Genomic DNA, 23,406 nt, shown 5'->3' with positions numbered 1-23,406 from the left:
CACATAGCCAAGTTTGGCAGGAACCTGTCCTAGTTATTGATAAATCCTAAAAATGACTGCAACAGTGACAAGTCCTTTGGCATTGGTTCACCCAGAACTGCTTGAATTTTATCAAAACACTTACATGCATCTGTGGTGTGACCACAGTAAGTGATGCTCGGTTTAAAGAATTCACACTTGTGCATTGTGCTCTGAGCCCATAATCTTATCTTTTTGACACCGGCTTGAGATTTTGGAGTTGTTCTACGTCATCAGCACTGGTAACAATAATGACACCCAGGTAGCACTGAGTACCTGGGCAGCCTTCCAGCACCTGGTCCAGGTGCATATGCTACTCCAAAACTAAGCCTATTATAATGACAAAACACTTTTTAACTGTTTATGGTTAAAAAAAAACACTTTGGACCCTTTCTCCATCTTCACCTGTAGGTAGCTAAGTTCACTTTGCTGAAGTGTTGTCCTGCAGTTTGCAAAGATATCCTCTACCCTAAATCTCTTACTATCTTCCTTTCAGTTAGTCCTGATGAAGGGTCTCAGCCTGAAATGTCGACAGTGCTTCTCCTTATAGATGCTGCCTGGCCTGCTGTGTTCCACCAGCATTTTACGTGTGTTGCAGAGAGTATTGATCTATTTTCAGTATTGGGTTGACCTTAAATCACCACAGATATTGGTAGACCTATCCTTCTTGGCTACTAGGACCATTGACATTGCCTATGGGTTCCACTCAACCTTAGAAAGAATTCCTTCAACCTCCATGCGATCTAGCTCACTGGCTACTTTATCACAGACGGTATAAGGAACCTGGACAGGCTTTGTAAAGTTTGGGTGTAGCATTTTCATTTACCCTTGATATGTTTGACTTTTCCAATATCACCCTTGAACACTGCTGCAGCATCATCTAAATATTCTTTCTTAAGTTGTTTTCAGTTCACTTTATTGCAGGGGATGGTGCATGCAAGTAGTCTCTAATCAAGTTGAAATTGCCTCGGCCAATCGTGGCCCCACATTGCTGACCCTCCTGTTTTTACTGTAAACAAGCCCAATGTGGCTTCTTGGTTGTTGTATTTCATTGTCACAGATGTCATTCCCACAGAAGTCATCTTCTCTCCAGTAGATGTTCTTAGCTGGATATCTGTAGGCTTAAGTTCAGTATCTTCAAAATGCTATTCAAACTCATTTTGTGGAATGACTGAAACAGCCAAGCCATTCCAATCCATTCACTTCTAGTGTAAGTCATTATTGTTAGTCTCTTGTTCGTTTTCACATTGTAAATCTCAAGGCTTCTCAGTCTGATGTCACTCTTATCACTACCAGGATTTTCATTAACAGCATTCAGATTGGTGCTCTTTTTGAAGCTGCAACTTGACTTTTTATCCTTTTCTCTACCCTAGGCAGTCCTTTTTATTTTGTCTGTTTGACATACTCTTTGTATGTGTCCCACTTTGTTGCATTTTCTGAAAGCTTCACTTTTAAACACCATTTGTTCAACCAGGCCAGTTTCTGTTTAGACATTGTGATTTTGTTCATGATCACTTTCATTCCTGACTGCAACTCAGTCGTGTCAGTCTGCTGTTCCCATTAATACAACAAATTCAACTTCTCTTTTAAATGTAAGTTGAATTTCAGTTAGGAACCATTTTTGAATGCTTTCTTCTATGGTACCACAAACTAAGCAATATGTCAGTGCATCATTAAGCCCATTACTAAACTGACAATGCTCAGAAAGCTTCTTCAATTCAGCCATGTAAACTGAAATAGACTCCCCTTCCTTTTGATTCCGCATATGAAACCTCAGACGGTCTGCAATCAACAATGATGGTGGTTCTAAATCTTCCTGCATTACGTTCATGATATCCGCGAAGCTTATTTCACCGGTTTGGCTGGAGCAGTTAAACTTTCTAAGTGAAATGTATTTTTCCACCTATTGCAGTCAGAAATACGGCACTCACTTTTCATTGGCTATTTCATTTGCATTAAAATACTGCTCATTTCATTCAGAATACCTCATATGTTTTGCAATCAAACATGTCTATCTTTGCGATGTTGCCAGCCATTCCTGCTCTTTTAAAAAAATTATTATTATCACCCAGAACTCACTGTTTGTGAACCCATGACTTTCATCCATTTTCTGCCTTTGTTTTAACTCAACCACCTCTCTCTGTTCTAAAGAAGCACGCAATATACTTTTTTTTCAACTCAAACATCTCTCTCCCCTTCTGAAGAAAAAAACGTGCTGTGCTTCAATGGTCATTTAGGGTTATTTTTTAAAGTTCTTTGTTGACATGGTTATGTTTTGTAACTCCAGAATTAATTGAAAGATAAATTTAGGAGCCCCGGGATACGTGTGTACTTAGATTTTTTTTTACTGAGAGGCTCGTGTATGATGTGGTTGTGTAATGACATATCCAATTCTTACCTACAAACCATTATGAATTATGTAAAGAAACAAGGAATGATTCAAGAATATATTTGCAATATCACTTAAACATTATTGAAATATTAAATCCACTATGCATAGCTTTCCTTTTTACAGCAGTGAACCAGAGCTTTTAGGATTTACAGAGGTAAGATAAAAATATAACCAAAGGATTGAAGGAACTAAGGGATAATTACTAATAGCAACGAATCGTCAATTGTTAGCTTATAGCTTCTATTATATTGTGAATGGTGGTTAATCTTGCAAGTAAGGAATTTGACCACACAGTTTACCAAATGATTAATATCTGTAATTGTGCGTATGTTCTGTATAAAAGTTGTATTTCTCTGTTAAGAACAGTGTGGTGACGGGGGACATGCTGTTGTCCTTCAGCATTAGGAAGTAAAGTGTGATTGAAGAAGCAGCATGAGTTTTAAGAGTCCAGTTAATTGGCAAGGTTATTAGACGTGTATAGGAAGGTGCGTTTAAATGTGGGAATCTGAAACTTACTGAATGGCAGAAGGCACTGGATCTTTGCTCCACATCTGCACTCCACAGTCTAATGACCCAGCATGGTCCTGGTGAAATTCTCCAGCATTTCACAGAAGAATTGCTGCTCAAAACCCTAGGCCATTGTTTTTATTTTTAATCTTTATTTCAATTTTAACAGTATTTAAACGCTTCTGAATTGTAGAGACTTTGATTGCTTTGGCGGCTAACGAAGCTCTGTTCTCAGCCTCAGCTCTGTTAAAGTGTGTTGAGGATTTTCTAGAGGTGGACTCTCTGTACCATAATATCCTGAGGTCTTGTTAGCACTAAGACCCATCTCTCTTTGTCATTGAGATGGCTCTCCCTTATCCTTCCAAATGAATGTGAATGTGTAAGAGTTCAAGCAGCATTGGAGCTGGTCTGTGCCAAATGTTCATATCAGCAAGTATGTAGATGTAACAGTGATGATTCACAATGTCCGACAATAAGACATTGCGGAATTTGGCTGTTCAGCCCATCAAGTCTGCTCTGCCATTCCATCATGGCTGATTTAATCCTATTCAACATCATTCTCCTGCCTTCTCCCTGTAATCATTAGTGCCCTTATTAATCAAGAACCTATTAGCATCCACTTCAAATATCCCTAATGATGTGACCTCTATGACTGTATGTGGCAATGAATTCCACAAATTCACCACCGTCTGGCTAAAGATATTTCTCCTCATCTCTGTTCTAACGGGACATCGTTGTATTCTGAGGCTGTGCCCTCTGGTCCTAGACTCTCCCACTACTGGAAAAATCCCTTCCACATCCACTCTATCAAGGCCGTTCAATATTCAATAGGTGTCGATTAAAGTCATTTTGATGAAAATTGATTTATCAAGTGAAAGGAGATGGATCTTTTTGCAGGTGGTATTCTGCTCTCTGCTGAACCAGTTGGGCAAGTCACTTGGATAGAACTGATATCGGTTTATTTGTTTTCAAACCAGGGCACACAGTCACCCGCGATCACCGGATGTGGAACAGTGCCATGTTAAAACTTCTAAGGTTAAGTAGATAAGGGATTCTGCGTTGCTGTTTTAAATAATTTGCTCCATATAAAGGAAACTCAAACATAATTTGATAGGGTTCCTAGTGCTCTTACTGGAAATGCATGCAATGTATTACTCTAAGAAATGCTTTCAAATTTCAATTTTGATTTCACTACAAATATCCTGAATTACTTACCCTAAGAATACAATGGTCTGAAATCCTTGCTCCCCAGACTCCAGCCTGTTTGAGTTGATTCTACTTCAGATGGAGCTGGTAGTGTGCACTTTCTTAGTGAAGCTGGCTGCCACCTGATCGACAGGCCTCTCTGCAACATAGCCGCCAATCCCGCAGCACGCTTTGAGGGTCGACAGTGTTGCATCCCAGGGCTGAAGCTGTCTGAGGATTTGAATGTGTCTGGTGCTTATACTGGTTTGACAGTTGTTCATGTGGTATGAACGTGGTAGCACGGAGCACAGCAGTGTAATGGTTGGTGCAGCGCTTTTCAGCAGCCAGCTGTATGATCGGTATTCAGTTCCTGCTGCTGTCTGCAAGCAGTTAGTACGTTCTCCTCATGTTCACATGGATTTCCTCCGGGTGCTCCGGTTTTCTCCCATATTCCAAGGATCTATACATTAGAGTTAGTGAGAGGTGGGCAAGCGATGTTGGCACCAAAAGCTTGGTGACACTTGCTGGCTGCCCAGCACACTCCTCACTGATCTGATTTGACGCAAACAATACATTTCACTGTATGTTTTGATGTATATGTGTTAAATAAAACTAATCTTATATTGGTATATCCTGAATGTGACTGCTCTATCCTTTCAAAGCCAGTAGCTCCGTTTGACCATTGCCAGCAGAGCCATCTGCTCTCTCTGCTGCACCGGTGTTAATACCTGGCCCATCTATGTACAAAGAAGCGGTCGCTCCAATTCATTCACTCGAATGGTCAGAAAATCATGGGCTGGTGAGGGAAACAAAAAGCCTGGACAACTTAAGTGTTGAATCTCATCGTGCTTCCAATCTGACCCCTAAGTTGGTAATTTCTGCAACTTTGCCAGAATTGGTGGACTTCTCCTCATTTAAAAAAAAAGATCTGCTTTCACTCACTTTACCACTCATCTCGTCACTTATGGATCGAACATCGTGTAAGCTTCCTAGTAGTATTCAAAATGCATTCAAGTTTGCCCCTCACTCTCAAACTAACTTCATGCCATCCCTGAATTTGACTACTTCAGGGAAATATATTCAAATTAATTAATGTGAACGTGAAATAAAATGGGGGTTCAATACTTAATTGTCAGATTTTCAAAACTTTCTGTACATATACGCCCAGAAATTCAGACTGGAGTGCTGACAATAACCATGCTGCCCAACAATCGCAAAGCATTTTAGTCAGCCTCTGATAGTCTGATCATTAGTCTAACAGATAGTGTTAGCAGCTGGGTATGATCTTCTGGGCAATGATAATGACTTATTTTAAAGCCTTCAATTGCTCTACCATCTATTTTCCTATTTCATTCTTCAGATAATTTTATGGCTGTCTTGTCTATTCTATCCTGCTACTCTATTTGTGTATGTGTATGTGGCTTTGCACTTTGGTATTCATGCCACAGTCTGCACTGCATATTAGGTCTCAGGTTTGCTTCATTACAAGGCCATTTCACTGAGTGTTGTCACAAACAATAGCAGAATTGAATTGACCTTTCTATCATGCATGATAGGTCAGCTGAGAGAGGGACTGTTACCAGAACAGTAATTAACATTGTGCACCGCGCAGAAATAAGAAACCTACGCTCTGTAGTTAGGTTTTCAATCAGTGGTAAATACATTATGTACACTGCACTATAACAAAAGCAAGCTTTGGGTTCCATTTTATTTTTTTTAGCAAGTGACACAAGAACCAGAAGTAAACATTTCAACACTTGCACCCACAATTTATGTTTCGGTGTGAGCATATAAAAAAATTATCTACAGAGTAGTGCTTTTTTACATAATCTCTTAATTATTTTTCCTGGATTAGAGAAAGCAGGTCTGAGCATAAAATTAATAATTAAATTTCATTGGCAAGGTATAATATTGCAGATTTTGCTGGATTATGATTTCATATATCCAGACAGAAATACCGCCTAAAAATTTATTCCAATAGTGCCGACACTACATGTTATGCTGCCTCCAAACTTCAGTTCCAGTGAATCAATACTTTATGTGACCAACCAATCATGAATTTCAAGGCAATAATAATTTAGTATAAAGAAGGATAAACTCAGGTGAGAGCACTTTAAATATTGAACACTAAAAGTTTTAACTATGAGGTTAGTTTTGCCTCGAATTCTGGCATACTCTTTCTGTAATATGGGCCTCCTACAAAATGCCAACATCACTTTAGCTGAACCTCCCAAATCTTTGACATTTGCCATCAAGGAGGACAAGGAGAGCAAATGTATGGGAATGCAGCATCCCCTTCAAGTTTCCCTCCATTCTGAATTGTAAGTTCAGGGGATGAATTGGAAAGAGATCTCTCTCCTTGAATCATTATTGGATCTAAATCTTGAAACTCTTTACCAAACAGGAGAGAGAGAGAGGTGATTATGGAAGATTGCTCACCAGGTACTTCTCTAAGGCAATCCATGACCGACATTAAATACCCACCTCTTACAAATTAGCAACAAAATCTGCTTCCTTATAGCTGATTTCAAGTAGGGGTCAGGATTGAACATCTTTAATCTAAAGCAAAACATTCTTGGAGTTGCTCTGTTTATTTATTTATTGGAACCAATGAATCACAACAACAATAAATGTGAATGAACAAGTCCACACACATTGCCGGGCACTGGTCTCACTAATTTGCTTATAAGACAAGATGCTTTGCTAAAGAACCTGCTTTGCAGCCAAATCAAGCGTTTTGGTAGAAGGCCATAGTTCCACACAGTGTGCTTCCAGGAGTTCAGCATTCACTTGGAGAACTGCCCAGTTCAAAGGAGGAAGTTCAAGACTGGTCCAGTTGTTACAGAGAGCCAATGGACTCTGCTCATTGACTGTTTGTCGAAATCCCATCCTCACTAGGACCACCAGCGTCAAAAACAGTTACTCCCCCAAGCCCTCAGGCTGTTCAACACCTTCACCTACTAACCCACCCCATCACTGAAACATTAATGTTTCCTGGCAGAGTCATCTTATGTACAGATATTTTGGTACCTAATGTCACTTTATGTACATACAATCAATCTAAGCAAAGTTTATGTATTTGTATTTATTATGTTTTTACAATTGCGTTCTTTATGCTTATTGTGTTTTTATACTGCATCAGATTTGAAGTAACAATCATTTAGCTCTACTTTAAGGCTGACTTATACTTGTGCATGCGGACTATGCCACAGCCTACACCATAGCCCTGATTTTCACTTCGATGTCGCTCTACGCTGTAGCGAGCATGTATTGGTGTGCACCAAAATTCTAGTTGGTGGTGGGGTTTCTGTGCCACTGTGTTGAGTTTCTTTGTGAGAGACATGGGCGAGGAAATGCATTGCAAACGTTTTTGCATGTCGGCAAGTAGATTAGAAGATTTGATTCATCTATTTTGCATCGGTGTACAGACATCGCAGAGGAGAAGCAACCGGAAATGCGTAGGAGGAATTGCAATGCTTCCAAGCAGACCAATCACAGCTGTTGTGGTCTGCGTCGCTGTGAAACGCGAGTTACTTTTTTGGGAAGATGCACATCACCCTATGGCGTAGGGTATGTGGCACCTATGGCGTAGATGCGACACACAATTATAAATCAGCCTTTACATTTGTGTACTGATGAACGACAATAAATAATTGTGAATTTGATATCTTGGCTGATATTTATTACCATTTATTACCAGGCTTTTGTTGCTTGTGCATCCATGCATTGCTTTTCCCCATTGCTGCTTAACTTTATCATCACCTCCTTTCACAATACTAGTGATTTTATAAAAGGTGAGTTACTGTGTAACAATGGAACAGGTTGTGGAATGCACACCACTAGGTGGCAGGTACAACTTGAAGGGTGAGAAAAATTCGGGGGTGGGGAGACAATGATGCAGGATCAGGAATATGAGTCGAACCAGAAAGGTGTGAAAGGTCAGAAGAGCTCGAGGATTCAGACACATTCCTTAAAACAATGTGTGCAGACAAACCAATGCAATATCCAGTAAAACTTAGTGTTTTGTAAATGAGGACTTGGAAGTTGGATTTTTTTTGTAAGGCAATGATTAAGGACCAGAGTACTGTTTGAAGTTGTGAAAGCTTGATTGCAAAAAGGGATTAAACCATGCACCATATGTCATTTTGATGAACCTTGATCTGAGAACTTACATTTCTGAGAGATTTCAGATGCTGAGAGTGGTAAAGACTAAGCAGATATGTAATAAGGGAATTTAACACTGAGGATTTTGTGATCAGAGAAAGTCTGTTTGCATACAGTTGATAACAAGTAGTTGTCGATTTATATTTGTTGCACAGGTCATGAAGATAAATGGTTAGAAATATTTCTCTTTAGAGTTGAGAAAGCATGGGATACTCTCTAACCAAAGGAGAGACTATTGGATCTCTCACAGAAGAGCATGTGGCGACCCACCTTCTGCACAGGCGAACCGGCTCACAAATAGTCAGTGTGAGGGGGTGGGGGGGGGGGGAGACTTTGGTAATGCACCTCTGACGTTAAGGATTAAAGGCCAGCGCCGCGAAGTTTAAATAAACTAATCTCCAAACGACTTACCGACTGTGTGTCGTTATTTCAGCGCTGTGTGTAGCACACCGCTACATTGGTGACCCTGACGGTCCAAACAGGATTTGGACCAAAGATGACCGACTCTTCACCTGTTCACGCAGTTTCGCTAAAACTGCCGACTTTCTGGACGCTGCGACCACGCGTGTGGTTTAGCCAAGCAGAAGCCCTGTTCCAGATTCGGCAGATATCTTCTGATTCCACTTGTACTACCACATGGTGAGCGCCCTTGACCAGGAGACAGCCGCCCGGGTTGCAGATTTCATTCAGTCGTCCCCGGAAGAAGGCAAATATGAAGCTTTCAAAGCACTGCTTTGACCTCTCACGGCGTGAGCGGGGTGCCTACCTGCTTCACCTGGACAGTTTGGGAGACAGACTGCCATCAGCATTGATGAACGAGATGCTGGCCCTGGCTGACGGGCACAAGCCCTGCCTCATGTTCGAGCAAGTGTTCCTAGAGCAACTACCCGGGGAGGTACATCTGCTGTTGGCCGACGCAGATTTCAGCAACCCCCGGAAGGTGGCGGCCTGGGCAGACGTGCTGTGGAAAGCCAAGAGGGAGAGCGTGGCGTCCGTTGGCCAGATTACCAGGCCATGCGCCCAACAGCGGACCAGACCAGGCCTGGCAGGGGGGCGCACACAACACAGAGGCAGGAGTGAGGAGGCCAGTGAACAATGGTGTTTCTACCACCAGCGGTGGGGGACAAAAGCCCGCTGTTGTCGCCTGCCCTGCAAGGGCCAGGACAGCCTCTTGTACGTCTGGGGCAAACAGTCGGGACGCTGCTTCTTGGTCGACACCAGAGCAGAATTCAGCGTCTTGCCCCCGATGGTGTATGACACCCACAACAGGAGGCCAGGAACCACCCTGAGGGCCGCAAACGGCAGCACGATACGGACCTACGGCACCGGCACAGTGCAGCTGCAGTTTGGCGCCAGCTGGCTCACGTGGGACTTCACACTGGCCGCGGTGGCCCAACCACTCCTGGGGGCGGACTTCTTGCGAGCTTACAGCCTGCTGGTCGACTTGCAAGGGAAAAAACTGGTACATGCCGAGACTTTCCAGACGTTCTCCCTGGGTGAAGTCAAGTAGCCGGCCCCACACCTGGATTCCATCGTGCTGTCGGACAACAAATTCACCAGAATCCTGGTGGACTTTCCATCGATTCTGGCACCGCAGTTCACGGCAGCCATGCCCAGACACGGGGTTCAGCACCACATCCCGACCAAGGGACCACCCCTCCACGCCCGCTCACGAAGGCTCCCCCCGGAAAAGCTTCACCTGGTGAAAGAGGAGTTCAAAAGGATGGAGGAATTGGGGATCATACGGAGGTCGGACAGCCCATGGGCCTCCCCCCTGCACATGGTGCCCAAAGCAGCCGGGGGTTGGAGACCATGCGGTGACTACTGCAGATTGAAAGAGGCTCCCACTCCAGATCGCTACCCCGTGCCGCACATACAGGACCTTGCAGCAAACCTGCACGGGGCAAGAATCTTTTCCAAAGTAGACCTCGTCTGGGGATACCATCAAATCCCGCTGCACTCTGAAGACGTCCCCAAAACAGCACTCATCACCCCATTCGGCCTATTCGAGTTCCTCCGAATGCCATTCAGCCTGGAGAATGCCGCACAGACGTTCCAGCGGCTAATAGACGTGGTGGGACGCGACCTGGACTTTGCGTTCATCTATTTGGACGACATCCTTATAGCCAGCAGTTGTCGTCAGGAGCATCTGTCCCACCTCCGCCAGCTCTACTCCCGCCTGAGTGATTTCAGCCTCACAACCCGGCCAAATGCCAGTTCGGTCTCGATACCATCGACTTCCTGGGCCACAGGATTCCCAAAGACGGGGCAACACCTCCGCCCGCCAAGGTAGACGCAATCCGCCACTTTGCCCGGCCCAACACGGTCAAAGGCCTGCAGGAGTTCGTTGGTATGGTGAACTTCTACCACCGTTTCCTCCCTTCAGCAGCCCGTATCACGTGCCCTTTGTACACCCTGATGTCGGGTAAAGGCAAGGACATTACTTGGGACAAGGAGGCCGCAGCCACTTTTGTTAAAACCAAGGAAGCCTTGACAGATGCCGCGATGCTGGTGCATCCCAGAACGGACGTTCGGACCGCACTCACGGTGGACGCATCTGACACTGCAGTCGGTGGGGTGATGGAGCAGCTCATCGAGGGGTGCTGGCAACCTCTGGCATTCTTCAGCAAGCACCTATGACCACCCAAACTCTGGTACAGTGCTTTCGACTGGGAGCTGTTGGCACTGTATCTGGCAATCCGGCATTTCAGGTACTTCTTAGATGGCAGCCTGCGTTCACAGACCACAAACTGTTGACCTTCGTGTTCACGAAGGTGTCCGATCCCTGGTCGGCTCGCCAGCAGCGACATCTGTCCTACATCTCCGAGTACACGATGGACATCCAGCATGTCTCGGGAAAGGACAACGTCGTGGCGGACGCACCCTCCAGACCAGCTGTCCAGGCCCTGTCCCTGGGGGTGGACTATGCAGCACTGGCGGAGGCGCAGCAGGCAGATGATGAGATGCCCAGCTACAGGACCGCAGTCTCGGGTTTGCAGCTGCAGGACTTTCTCGTAGGCCCAGGTGAGAGGACCCTCCTGTGCGATGTGGCTACCGGCCAACATCGCCCCATCATCCCGGCAGCCTGGAGGCGGCGAGTTTTCGACTCCATACACGGTTTGGCACACCCATCTATCAGGACAACGGTCCGGCTGGTCTCCAGCAAGTTCGCGTGGCATGGACTTCGCAAGCAGGCCATTGAATGGGCCAGAAGGTGCGCTCAGTGCCAAACAGCCAAGGTGCAGCAGCACACTAAAGCCCCGCCGCAGCAGTTTGAACCCACCCACCAGAGGTTCAACCATATTCATGGGGATATCGTGGGCCCCCTACCAGTGTCCCGAGGAGTGCAGAACCTCCTAACTATGGTAGACCGGTTCACGAGGTGGCCAGAGGCAGTCCCGCTCACCGATACATCTGCTGATTCCTGCGCCTGAGCACTGATCACAACCTGGGTAGCACGCTTCGGGGTACTGGCCCACATTACCTCTGACAGAGGTGCCCCGTTCACCTCCAGCCTGTTGGGAACACAGCTACACCACACAACTGCCTACCACCCACAGTCGAACGGACTAGTGGAACGCTTCCACCATCACTTGAAGTTGGCTCTCATGGCCTACCTGAGAGGACCTAACTGGGTGGATGAGCTTCCCTGGGTCCTGCTTGGAATTCGCACAGCGCCCAAAGAGGATCTGCACGCCTCGTTGGCCAAGTTGGTGTACGGCGCGCCCCTGGCCATCCTGGGAGAGTTCACACCAGCCCCAAGGGGGCAAGAGGAAGAACCCGCTGCAGTCCTGGACAGGCTACGTGAAAGGCTCGGCAACCTGACCCCCATACCAACTTTACAGCACAGACGGACCCTGACCCATGTACCCAAAGACCTGCAGAACTGTAAGTTTGTGTTTGTACGAAGGGGTGGACACCGGGCACCGCTACAGCGGCCGTACGAGGGGCCATTCAAGGTGATCAATGACAAAAGGTCCACGTATGTTCTGGACATTGGGGGGAGAGAGGAGGTTTTCAAGGCGGACCAACTCAAAACAGCCCATGTGGACTTGGCGCAGCCGGTTGAGGTTCAGGCACCATGGTGCAGAGGCAGACTTCCCAAACAGAGGCTGATCCAGACTGTGGATATTGGGGGGGTTATGTGGCGACCCACTTTCTGCGCAGGCAAACCGGCTCACAAATAGCCAGCGCACGGGAGGAGACTTTGGTAATGCACTTCTGATGTCATTTCCGCCCAGAGAGTGCGGGCGCTAGGGATTAAATGACAGCGCCACGAAGTTTGAATAAACTAGTCTCCAAACGACTTACCGACTGCGTGTCGTTATTTCAGCGCTGTGTGTAGCACATCGCTACAAGCACTTAAAAATATGGAGCAGAAAATGATGAAGTGATATGTGGAGGGACTTGGGGAGTGGAATTATTTTCTGATCCCCTAAGTAGAGAGTTAACTCAGTTAGACAGAATATTTTCTTTCGGTGCAGTAAATCCTGTAAATACTATGGAAAATTCCGTGCTGAATTGTATCACTCTGGTGATTTACACAACTCAGATGTTTCACCACTTTGCAGTCAAATAAACTTAGAAACATTAGCATTTTGTTATTTCTTAAAAGTGGCAAGCACAACTAAGAAAGATCGAAGCTTCTCAGTGCATATTATTTCTGCACCAAAGTCAACAACAAGAATGAAGCTGGCCATATGACTTTGTAAATAAGTAGTTTAGTTTTTTTAATCAATTGGGTGAGCAGTTTTTTTTTGATGTGATGATGATAATCAGGCAAGGTGTCATGTGGATATAATGCTTTAATATTTATACTGAAAAATGTGTAAATTCATTAGGGTGTGTGGGCATGTTGAGGGATAAAAGCAAAACCCTGAAGATGCTAGAAATATGAAATAAAAACAGAATATGCCACATAAATATACTTTCATTTTTTCACTATTTTTAATCTATTTCATGTATAAAAACTTAGAGTAATTGATTTTCTTCTTTCTGTATAATCATGTATTGCATTGTATTGCTGCTGATAAGTTCACAAATTTTTTGACGCATGCCAGTGATAATATACCTGATTTTGATTCTGGAATATCCATGAACAGATACTGCAGATTGTGGAAATCTTGAGCAACACACACAAAATGCTGGAGGAACTCCGCAAGTCAGGCAACATCTATGGAGGGGAATACACAGTCGATATTTCATGAACCCAGGTGAAGGTTGTCACCCTGAAACACTGGCTCTTTATTTGTCGCCATAAATGCTGCCTGACTTGCAGAGTTCCTCCAACATTTTGTGTGTGATGTTAGAAATACTCAGTCAGAGAAAATGTATAATGAGGAAAATAGAGCTTGTATTTTGGTTTATGATCTGACAGTTACAAATGAATCATGATCAGAATTAGGTATAATATCACCAGTATATGTTGTGAAATTTGTTAACTTTACAGCAGCAGTACAATGCAATACATAATAAGATAGAAAACAACTGTGAATTACATTAAGTATATATATCAAATATTAAGTTAAATAAGTAGTGCAAAAACAGAAATAAAAAAGTAGTGAGGTAGTGTTCAGTGTTTCAACGTCCATTCAGAAATTGGATGGCAGAGAGAAAGAAACTCTTTCTGAATCACTGAGTGTGTGCCTTCAGGCTTCTGTACCTCCCTCCTGATGGTAGCAATGAGAAGAGTGCATGTCCTGGGTGGTAGACGCTACCTTTTTGAGGTACTGCTCCTTGAAGATGTCTTGGATACTACTGAGGCCAGTACCCATGATGCAGCTGACTAATCTTACATCTCTCTGCAGCTTATTTCAAACCTGTGCAGTAGCACCCCAACAACACCCCCCTCCCCAAAACCAGGCAGTGATTCAGCCTTTCAAAATGTTCTCCACGGCACATCTGTTGAAATTTTCAAGTGATTTAGGTGACATTCCAAATCTCCTCAAACTCCTAATTTAATATAGCTGCTGTTTTGCCTTCTTCATAGCTGCATCGACATGTTGGGGCCAGGTTAGGTGCTCAGAGATATTAACATCCAGGAACTTAAAATTGTTCACTCTCTCCACTTTCTGATCCCTTTATGAGGACTGGTGCATGTTCCCTTGCCTTACCCTTTCTGAAGTCCACAATCAGCTCTTTGATGTTGAATGGTCAACATACGGAACCATTAACTCTGTGTCTTGCAGAGTTTGCTGAGTATTAACCAAATTTCCTGTGCTTGTTTAAGTTCTATTACATGTACCTTTTGTACTTATGCTGTTCTATATTATTGCAGAGGAGGTTATAAACTGTTACTCCCACAAGGTATTGACAATATTTAAGAACTGTTTGAGAGTATTTCAATTTAAGCTCAGAAATTCTTTCTTCTGTGCATTATTTCCATCAATGGAGCTCAATGGCAAACTTTCTTTATCTTCCAGAGCGGCCACTCTGCATAACAATGGCTGGTTCAAGCACCCTGCCATCCAACATGGCTAGCATCAGCAAGGAACTGACGGACCTTCGACACTTGATCCAGTTCCCTGAAGAGATTGCCAGTATTTTGACCGAGCAAGAGCAGGAACTCTACCGCAAGGTCTTACCGCTTGACTACCTCTGCTTTCTGACCAGGGATTTGGTAAATCCCAGTTGCCCCAGCAGGTCATCCCCCCTCAAGACCTCCATCTCGGCACCTGATCTGGACTCCAAAAGTAGGGAGCACAATGCAATTGAAGACCTGGTGACAAGGTTTAATGAGGTATGCTTTAGCTGGTTTGGCTGATTTATTCAAGTTTTGCTTCCTGTTGCTAATGGTTATGGTGCTAAAGTTACCAGCTCAGATTTTCCCCACATTTGTTTCCACTCTGCCTCTGTAACTCTGCCATGAATGCACTGGAAATGAAATTTATACCACACTTCCGGCATACGTCAAATGATGTTGTTAAAGTACTTACATGAAATTCCAAACTAGAGCCATTTTGCAGTGTTTTTTTCTCTCTCAAAAGCACTTAAGTTGTGATTGAAGTAAAGAAACAAGGCGAATAAAACCTTTCCGTCAATAATTTTATGAAACAAGTTTCTTCCCCCAGGCAGCATTGATTCCTTTCTGGAGGCATTGGTAAGTGACTGCCTGCCATACCTCCCAGGCTCACTTGAGGCTTGAATGTCAGAAGCAAAGCACAGTCACATTAGGATCATCACGTCGCATGTTTAATGATGCCAAAGAAGAGGAATTCCAAGCCATTGTAAAATCTTCACTAACTACTTTAAGTCAATAGCAATGAATAGCTGTACTAATGCATTCCAAGTCCTAAAGCTTTCCAAGTAAGGATTGGAAACAAACAATAGGATAGGATCGAGATATTTCCTTTAATTTTCCCGAACTTTTTCTTTTAAGCGCTAATGTCAATTTTTATTATTGATGTAATTTTTGGGTAATCTTCTAGTTCACAGTGTGCACTTGTACCTACTGATTTGCTTCACTATAGGTTTTTTTCTACCTCTGAATATTTTCTCCAACTAGTAATTGCCATTTGCATTATTGACTTGCAAATCTCTCATTTGAATCACATTTCTTTGTCACCTGTATGACAATAAGATGGTCTATTGGTGGAGCTTTGCCCAATACAGTCACATTGTGGTTTAGTTACTGGGCTCACTGCCATCGTTTCTAGGTCATTATTCCAGTATTATGAGCTGGAGTCCTACCATGGCAACTGGTTGCATGCAAATATGGAACCTTTTTTTTAGAAAGCTCTTCTCAATATTGATAAATTCCAAACTGCTGAATTGTTGTTTATAAAATTTGCCCATTTGTTCACGTGCCCCTCGGGGAAAGATTTCTGCCATCCTTACCAAGTTCAGTATGTATGTGACTCAGACTACCATTGTGATTGACTGTTAGCAATCTCTTCATTAATTTGTAACAATGGTGCCTGGGCTCCTCAGGTTGAGGATGAGCTGACTGACGGAAATCTAACTTAAAACATGTATGCATTTAAAAAGATTTTTCAGTATAAGATATTTTGAGGTATTCATTAATAACTGGATTAAAATATATATTCCATTACTCTAATCATGAGTAGTGCTAGGGTAAATATTCGATGAAATATAAGAATTATAGGAAGTATATTTGGCGATATGACATAGATAGCTATAGAAAATGGACATTAGGCTTACTGACAGTTTTGTGAAGCGGAACCTTTATGTGACTCAGAACTGCCTTTACGACCAATAGCCTGATATGCTCTTGTATATAGTCACTCTGGAATCAAAGGCATCTCAATATTGAAGGTTGCACTTTGCTATACTAAATAGCCATTAAGATTGGCATTGACCGTGGATCGAAATTCAAATTTATGATAGAGATTTCCTGATCTCTTCAGCTTACAGATGTTAGGGCAGAATTTATAGCAAAGGTCTTTACAGAGCGGATGTGGTGTTTTTGCAAGTATAAAGTCTGTTATTAATTATGAATTTTCTGACCATTTTCTCACCTACGGTAGTAACAATTACAAAATGTGAAAGTTGAACTGGTATTTTACCTTAATTTGTATTAATGCTCATGTAGCATGTTCCCATTTGTTTTCAGACCATAACTAACCAATGCATGTGGAAAATTTAAACCTTGGGAGGTTACTTTCTGCAGCCATATTTTCAATCAAAATCCTCCCGACTCACCCTGAGTTTTGTTTGAGTTGGCAAAGTAGATCTGAGTGATTGACAATCTCACAAGAAACTGAAGTAGGTCATATATCAAAGTACATATTGGAAAAATGATCTGTTGTAGATTATTAATCCTAGGAAAATTCTGTCTTGTCAGTTTGTATGTTTTCAGCACAGTTACTATGGCAACAAAGGTCTAATATTACAATAATGATGTTACTTCAGGTAGATGTAGTTTTCTGCTGTCATGGAAGCGCCAAAATGGTATTTTATTAAAGTTTAAACATATTATTTCTGTTCACATAATAGCATCTACAAGATTTTGTTTACTTTCACTTTTATTATAGGAAATCTCTTTCTCTATTATTACTTTGAAATTGGATCTTAGATTAAATATTAAACTGACTCTCCCTGGGAGAAATGGAATGGGTTCCAGTTCAAACACCATTCATCATAATCTCATTAATTTTGGTCTCTATCAAAACTAATGAAACCCAGTGTCAAATAGAGAGCTGATTGGTCGTTCAATTTCATCATGTAAATCCATTATGTTCAAATTAGGCTCCCATTTTAAAATGCTTAATGAGCAAGCCTGCCTGCCACCTTTTCAAGCCTTCTCCATGGCTTTCTTTGTTAAACACAATTATTTTATTAGTTGAAAACTGGTTTTAAAGTTCTAATTGCTGAAGTCTGACCACATCAGTTTTAATGCCAAAAACGGAATATTGTTGAATCTACAACACACACAAAATGCTGGTGGAACACAGCAGGCCAGGCAGCATCTACAGGGAGAAGCACTGTCGATGTTTTGGGCCGAGACCCTTCATCAGGACTAACTGAATGGAAAGATAGTAAGAGATTTGAAAGTAGTGGGGGGAGGGGGAAATGCGAAATGATAGGAGAAGACCGGAGGGGGTGGGATGAAGCTGAGAGCTGGAAAGGTGATTGGCGAAAGTGATACAGAGCTGGAGAAGGGAAAGGATCATGGGACGGGAGGCCTCGGGAGAAAGAAAGGGGGAGGGAGGGGAAGCACCAGAGGGAGATGAACAGGCAGATTGATGGGCAGAGAGAGAGAGCAGAAAAAACAAACAACTAAATATGTCAGGGATGGGGTAGGAAGGGCATTAACGGAAGTTAGAGAAGTCAATGTTCATGCCATCAGGTTGGAGGTTACCCAGCCGGTATATAAGGTGTTGTTCCTCCAACCTGAGTTTGGATTCATTTTGACAGTAGAGGAGGCCATGGATAGACATATCAGAATGGGAATGGGACGTGGAATTATAATGTGTGACCACTGGGAGATACTGCTTTCTCTGGCGGACCGAGCGTAGGTGTTCAGCGAAACGATCTCCCAGTCTGTGTCGGATCTCACCAATATATAAAAGGCCACACTGGGAGCACCGGACTTCACCAGCCGACTCACAGGTGGTGTCACCTCACCTGTAAGGACTGTCTGGGGCCCTGAATGGTGGTGAGGGAGGAAGTGTAAGGGCAGGTGTAGTAGTTGTTCTGCTTACAAGGATATGTGCCAGGAAGGAGATCGGTGGGAAGGGATGGGGGTGACGAGTGGACAAGGGAGTCACGTAGGGAGCGATCCCTGTGGAAAGCAGAAAGGGGGGGAGGGAAAGATGTGCTTGGTAGTGGGATTCCGTTGGAGGTGGCGGAAGTTACAGAGAATTATATGTTGGACCTGGAGGCTGGTGGGGTGGTAGCTGAGGACAAGGGGAACCCTATCCTGAGTAGGGTGGTGGGTGGATGGGGTGAGGGCAGATGTGCGGGAAATGGGAGAGATGTGTTTGAGAGCAGAGTTGATGGTGGAAAAAAGAAAGCCCCTTTGTTTAAAAAAGGAAGACATCTCCTTTGTCCTGGAATGAAAAGCCTCATCCTGAGAGCGGATGCGGCGGAGACAGAGGAATGTGAGAAGAGGATAGCATTTTTGCAAGAGACAGGGTGGGAAGAAGAGAAGTCCAGGTAGCTGTGAGAGTCTGTAGGCTTATAGTAGATATCAGTAGATAAGCCATCTCCAGAGATGGAGACAGAAAGATCAAGAAAGGGGAGGGAGGTGTCAGAAATGGACCAGGAAAATTTGAGGGCAGGGTGAAAGTTGGAGGCAAAGTTGATGAAGTCAACGAACTCAGCATGCGTGCAGGAGGCAGTGCCAATGCAGTCGTCGATGTAGCAAAGGAAAAGAGGGGGACGGATACCCGTATAGACTTCAAACATGGACTGTTCCACAAAGCTAACAGAAAGGCAGGCATAACTGGGACCCATTTGGGTGCCCATGGCTACACCCTTGGTTTGGAGGAAGTGGGAGGAGCCAAAGGAGAACTATGTTGAGAGTAAGAACTAATTCCGCTAGACAGAGGAGAGTGGTGGTAGAGGGGAATTTCATAGGTCTGGAATCCAAAAAGAAGCGAAGAGCTTTGAGACCGTCTGGGTTGGGGATGGAGGTATATAGGGACTGGACGTCCTTGGTGAAAATAAGGCGGTGGGGGCCAGGGAACTTAAAATTATTGAAAAAATTTGAAGCGTAAGAGGTTTCACGAACATAGGTGGGAAGAGATTGAACAAGGGGGGATAAGACAGTGTCAAGGTATGCAGAAATGAGTTTGGTGGGGCAGGAGCAAGCTCAGACAATAGGTCTACCTGGACAGGCACGTTTGTGGATCTTGGGTAGGAGGTAGAAGCGGGAAGTGTGGGGTGTGGGAACTATGAGGTAGGTGGCAGTGGATGGGAGATCCCCAGCGCTGATAAGGTTGGTGATGGTATAGGAGACAATGGCCTAGTGCTCCTTAGTGGGGTCATGATCAAAGGGTAAATAAGAGGAGGTATCAGAGTTGTCGCTGTGCCTGTTGAATTGTTGAATCTTCTATTTTTGGGCAAGCAAACTCCTAATTTAGCTGTAATGATATAAAACTTCCCATGGTATGCTCTTACCTTGTCAATATTAAAAATGCTACTAATTGGGGAGGTTCATTCACCATGAATTAAACTTAATAAAATTTCGGTGATCAGTAAAATCCAAGTTTAAATAAAACCACTTTAATCTAAATGGCCGGAATGTAATTATTGTGATGACTGTGGCTTCCAATTCATTTTATGAACTGTAAAACCAAACTAGTGTTTATGGAAAACATTACAAACATAGAAAAAAATCCCTATCTTAGCCATTGACACTTAACAAATTTCTTTTTACCTCTTCTCACTGTCCCTAAGAAATAAAATCAAGCTTTATTATTCCCATCTCCCACCCTGCACTACCATTTCTGTCTCTCCTTTCGATTTGGATCTGTTTTGTTCATGAGTTCAATATCCTGATTACCAATACTTCACATTGGTAGCTATGAAATAAAGTGTGGAAGACTATCCAGATAATCACCTTTATTATCCACCAAGGCTTCCACAGATGTCAAAAGTGAAGTCAAAGTAAGAGAGAAGCTGAAATAACACCAGAAAGGAGCTGACAGGATCCAGTCATTTCTATGAAGTAATTCAGCGATCACAGCTGTTTAATCTCCACTGTTATCCCTGATGACGACGATCTGGAGGTTAAATGTGTTTGCTCTCCTCTTCACTTACCAGTATTTCTTTATGACCTATTATCCACCTTGCCAAATTTTTGTGAATTCAAAACAATTCAATATCACCCTGAGTGAAAGGTGAAAACGACTGACCTTCTTTAAGGCTAAGCAGAGCCTGCTGCTTGAGGTTTGTATTAAATCAAAACTCGTGCCAACTCCAATGCAGCATTTAGAAGTGCTTTCATACAAACAGTAAATCAGGGCACAGAAATATGTCAGCAAATGTATCTTTAACTCTTCAAGCTCACCTGACTTAGAGTGGAAGATAATTCTAACACCGCTGTGACGTGCTTGTGCTATTATTTTGCTGAAAGAAAAGCAGAACCTTAGAAATCCCAGCAGGATCTGCAGGGTGAGAAAAATAAGTAACTTTTCAGGACAGGCAGGAAGTCATCAAGCTGCAATGCTAATTATTTCTCTCTTCTCACATTCTGACTGATCTGCTGAATATTTTAAACACTTTTTGTTTTTAATTCAGATTTCCAACATCTGCATTGTTTTGCTGCTGCTTTTGTTTTGCAAGGGTTTAAAATGCCAATTAGTTTCCAATAAGGACCCAGTGGCCTTAGTAAGGTTCCCACCTGCCACAGCAAAAAAAAATTGACTCCCAACTAGCTTGTCTTAATAACACATACAAACTGCTGGAGGAATCAGCAGGTCGGGCAGCATCTATGGAGAGGAATAAACAGTTGATGTTTCAAGATGATCCCTTCATCAGGACTGAAAGGAAGGAGGAAGAAGCCAGAATTTTCCCCCTTCCTTTCCTGCCTTGATGAAGGGTCTCAGACGGAAATGTCAACTGCCTGACTTGCTGAGTTCCTCCAGCAGTTTCCATGGAGTTTCCAGTCTGTGGTCTCATTGCAGAATAGGTGAAAAGCTGGGAATAGGGAATCTTATAGAGTCCACAGTGTCAAAAATGAGAAATTCATTTGACTTGGTCATTAGCAGTCAGGGCCTCATGGTGGTTCCATTAAACTGCTCTAAATATTTAAGAAAGCATTTTGCCAGATGAAATGACAAGAGCAGATTACAAAAAGTTAATTTAAATACCTTCCAGTTTTTGTAATTTGAGTCTTAATTTTGTGATGTTTATTGTCAGATGATGCCATGTAATTACTTCAGTATTGGTAGTGAGTAGATGAGTAGAGTTGGGAAGGGTGGTGAGAACAATGGACATATCTTCCAGCGTTTCCCACATTGCAGCTGACCGCTGAGCCAGCATGTGGTTGCCAAGTGAAAAGCCAGTGGTAGAAGGCTACAGTGATACCCTGTTTGGGATGGTCAGTTACAGTAAGGAAACTTCTGGATACAGCTATTAAGATTGGATCAGTAAATGGGTGAAAGAGGCAGTCAGAAAAGATTGTGGAATAGGAGGAGGCATGCTCCTGAAATTGAGAGGCAGAAGGACAGTGAAGTGGTTATGGTCATAAGAGCAATAAGGAGAGAAATAGATTAAATGGGAGTAGTGGGGGGTGAGGGTTGGGGGCTAATAATGTGGGGAGATGAGGGTGGGTGAGAAATCTCAAGGTAAACGTGACTGGAAAATTCTTCAGAGCCAAATGAGACTGGGGAAATTTGAAATGACAATCAGTTGGGTTAGGGTCAGGCCCATAGTGCAGGACACAGTGACAAATCTTTTTGATGTGATAAGGGATTTACTCCATTGCCTTCTGACCTATTGATTTGATGTAACCAATTTGACAGGCTACCACTGATTCCATTTAAATCAGGTTCCTATTTGCATTGTGAGAGCCTCTGCTTAAATATGATAATACTGTGACCTATCTCTTGATAGTGGGAAGTGCAGCATACCCAGCCACCAATAAAAGGGTGGTGGTAGCCAGATTGTCAGGTAACAAATCCTTGTTCTGATAGCCCTGGTATATCCAGTCCAGAGGAAGGGTCTTGGCCCGCAAGGATGATTGCTTGTTCCTCTCTGTCGATGCTGCCTCATCTGCTGAGTTCCTCCAGTATTTTGTGTGTGTAGCTCAAGATTTCCAGCACCTGCAAAATCTCCTGTCTTTATAGAAACAATTTCTAATATTTTTAGTATCCTGTCGCTACGAGACCCTGCCAAACCCAACCATTCTGTGCATTCTAAGCATTTTCTTTCACCAGTCAGTAGTGAGAATGTGAAATGGTAACAGGGAGCATTGGGATTTTTAACAGTTTTTTATGATAAGGTCATTTCACAACAAAAATTGCAAACCTCAAGGGAATATTTAACAAAGCTGACAAAATGTTGGCCAAGAGTGCTGCATCCACCGTAATATCTGGTTTTGAAACAAGGCGGTCTATTGAGATATCCCAATGACACTCACTATTACAATTACTTTGAAGTACCCATATTGTACATTACCAAGCAGAGGTTCTTTACCTAGAAGGCCAGTTTAAAAAAAATAATTGGCACTTTGATTGTCCAGAATTCAGAGGAGGAATCAAATTCCTGGCTTTTTGCCCAGTGAAGTTATAAACCTGGTCTACTGAATTTGGAATGGATGTAGTCAAAAGTATTTTTTACTCTCTTAAATGTTCATGTATACAAATGTTTCTATTTAATTGTTTTATATATATATTCACCTAGAGATTTGGAGAATAAACAAAAAAACACTAAAATTTACTCTGAGTCTCATAACAGTGAAGTCAGAGTGATGCATATGTAAACTGTCATGGTGTAGCATGGGAATGTTGGAATTCTCTTCCATTCACTGCCTTTCCTGACAGTTTACAATCAGGTCAAAGGCTGAATCCTCACTGTATAAGATATAGTTACATTCATGCACTTAAAGAGACACCTTATCCATGAATGCAACTCATTCATTCATTATCATTCATTTGCAAGATAAAATCATAATTTCCCATTTGGTACCCAGTGAAAAATGGGTGAAGTGGTAGTAGTAATAAGTGGAATAA

The 23,406-nt window shown here is 43.1% G+C and overlaps 1 protein-coding gene across 1 annotated transcript in view; it reads left to right on the top strand.

Moving 5' to 3' along the window:
- Window positions 1-23,406, top strand: part of plce1 (phospholipase C, epsilon 1) — a 286,649-nt gene that overhangs the window by 150,979 nt on the left and 112,264 nt on the right. Inside the window, exon 3 of the mRNA XM_059947571.1 lies at window positions 14,689-15,005. Coding sequence (XP_059803554.1) covers window positions 14,689-15,005 — 317 coding nt within the window. The remainder of the gene's footprint in view (window positions 1-14,688; window positions 15,006-23,406) is intronic.

The sequence above is a fragment of the Hypanus sabinus genome, chromosome 22 (genome assembly GCF_030144855.1).
Source record: "Hypanus sabinus isolate sHypSab1 chromosome 22, sHypSab1.hap1, whole genome shotgun sequence".
Classification (NCBI taxonomy): Eukaryota; Metazoa; Chordata; class Chondrichthyes; order Myliobatiformes; family Dasyatidae; genus Hypanus; species Hypanus sabinus.
Note: the sequence above shows the minus strand (reverse complement) of the source record. Positions and strands in the feature narration are given on the sequence as shown.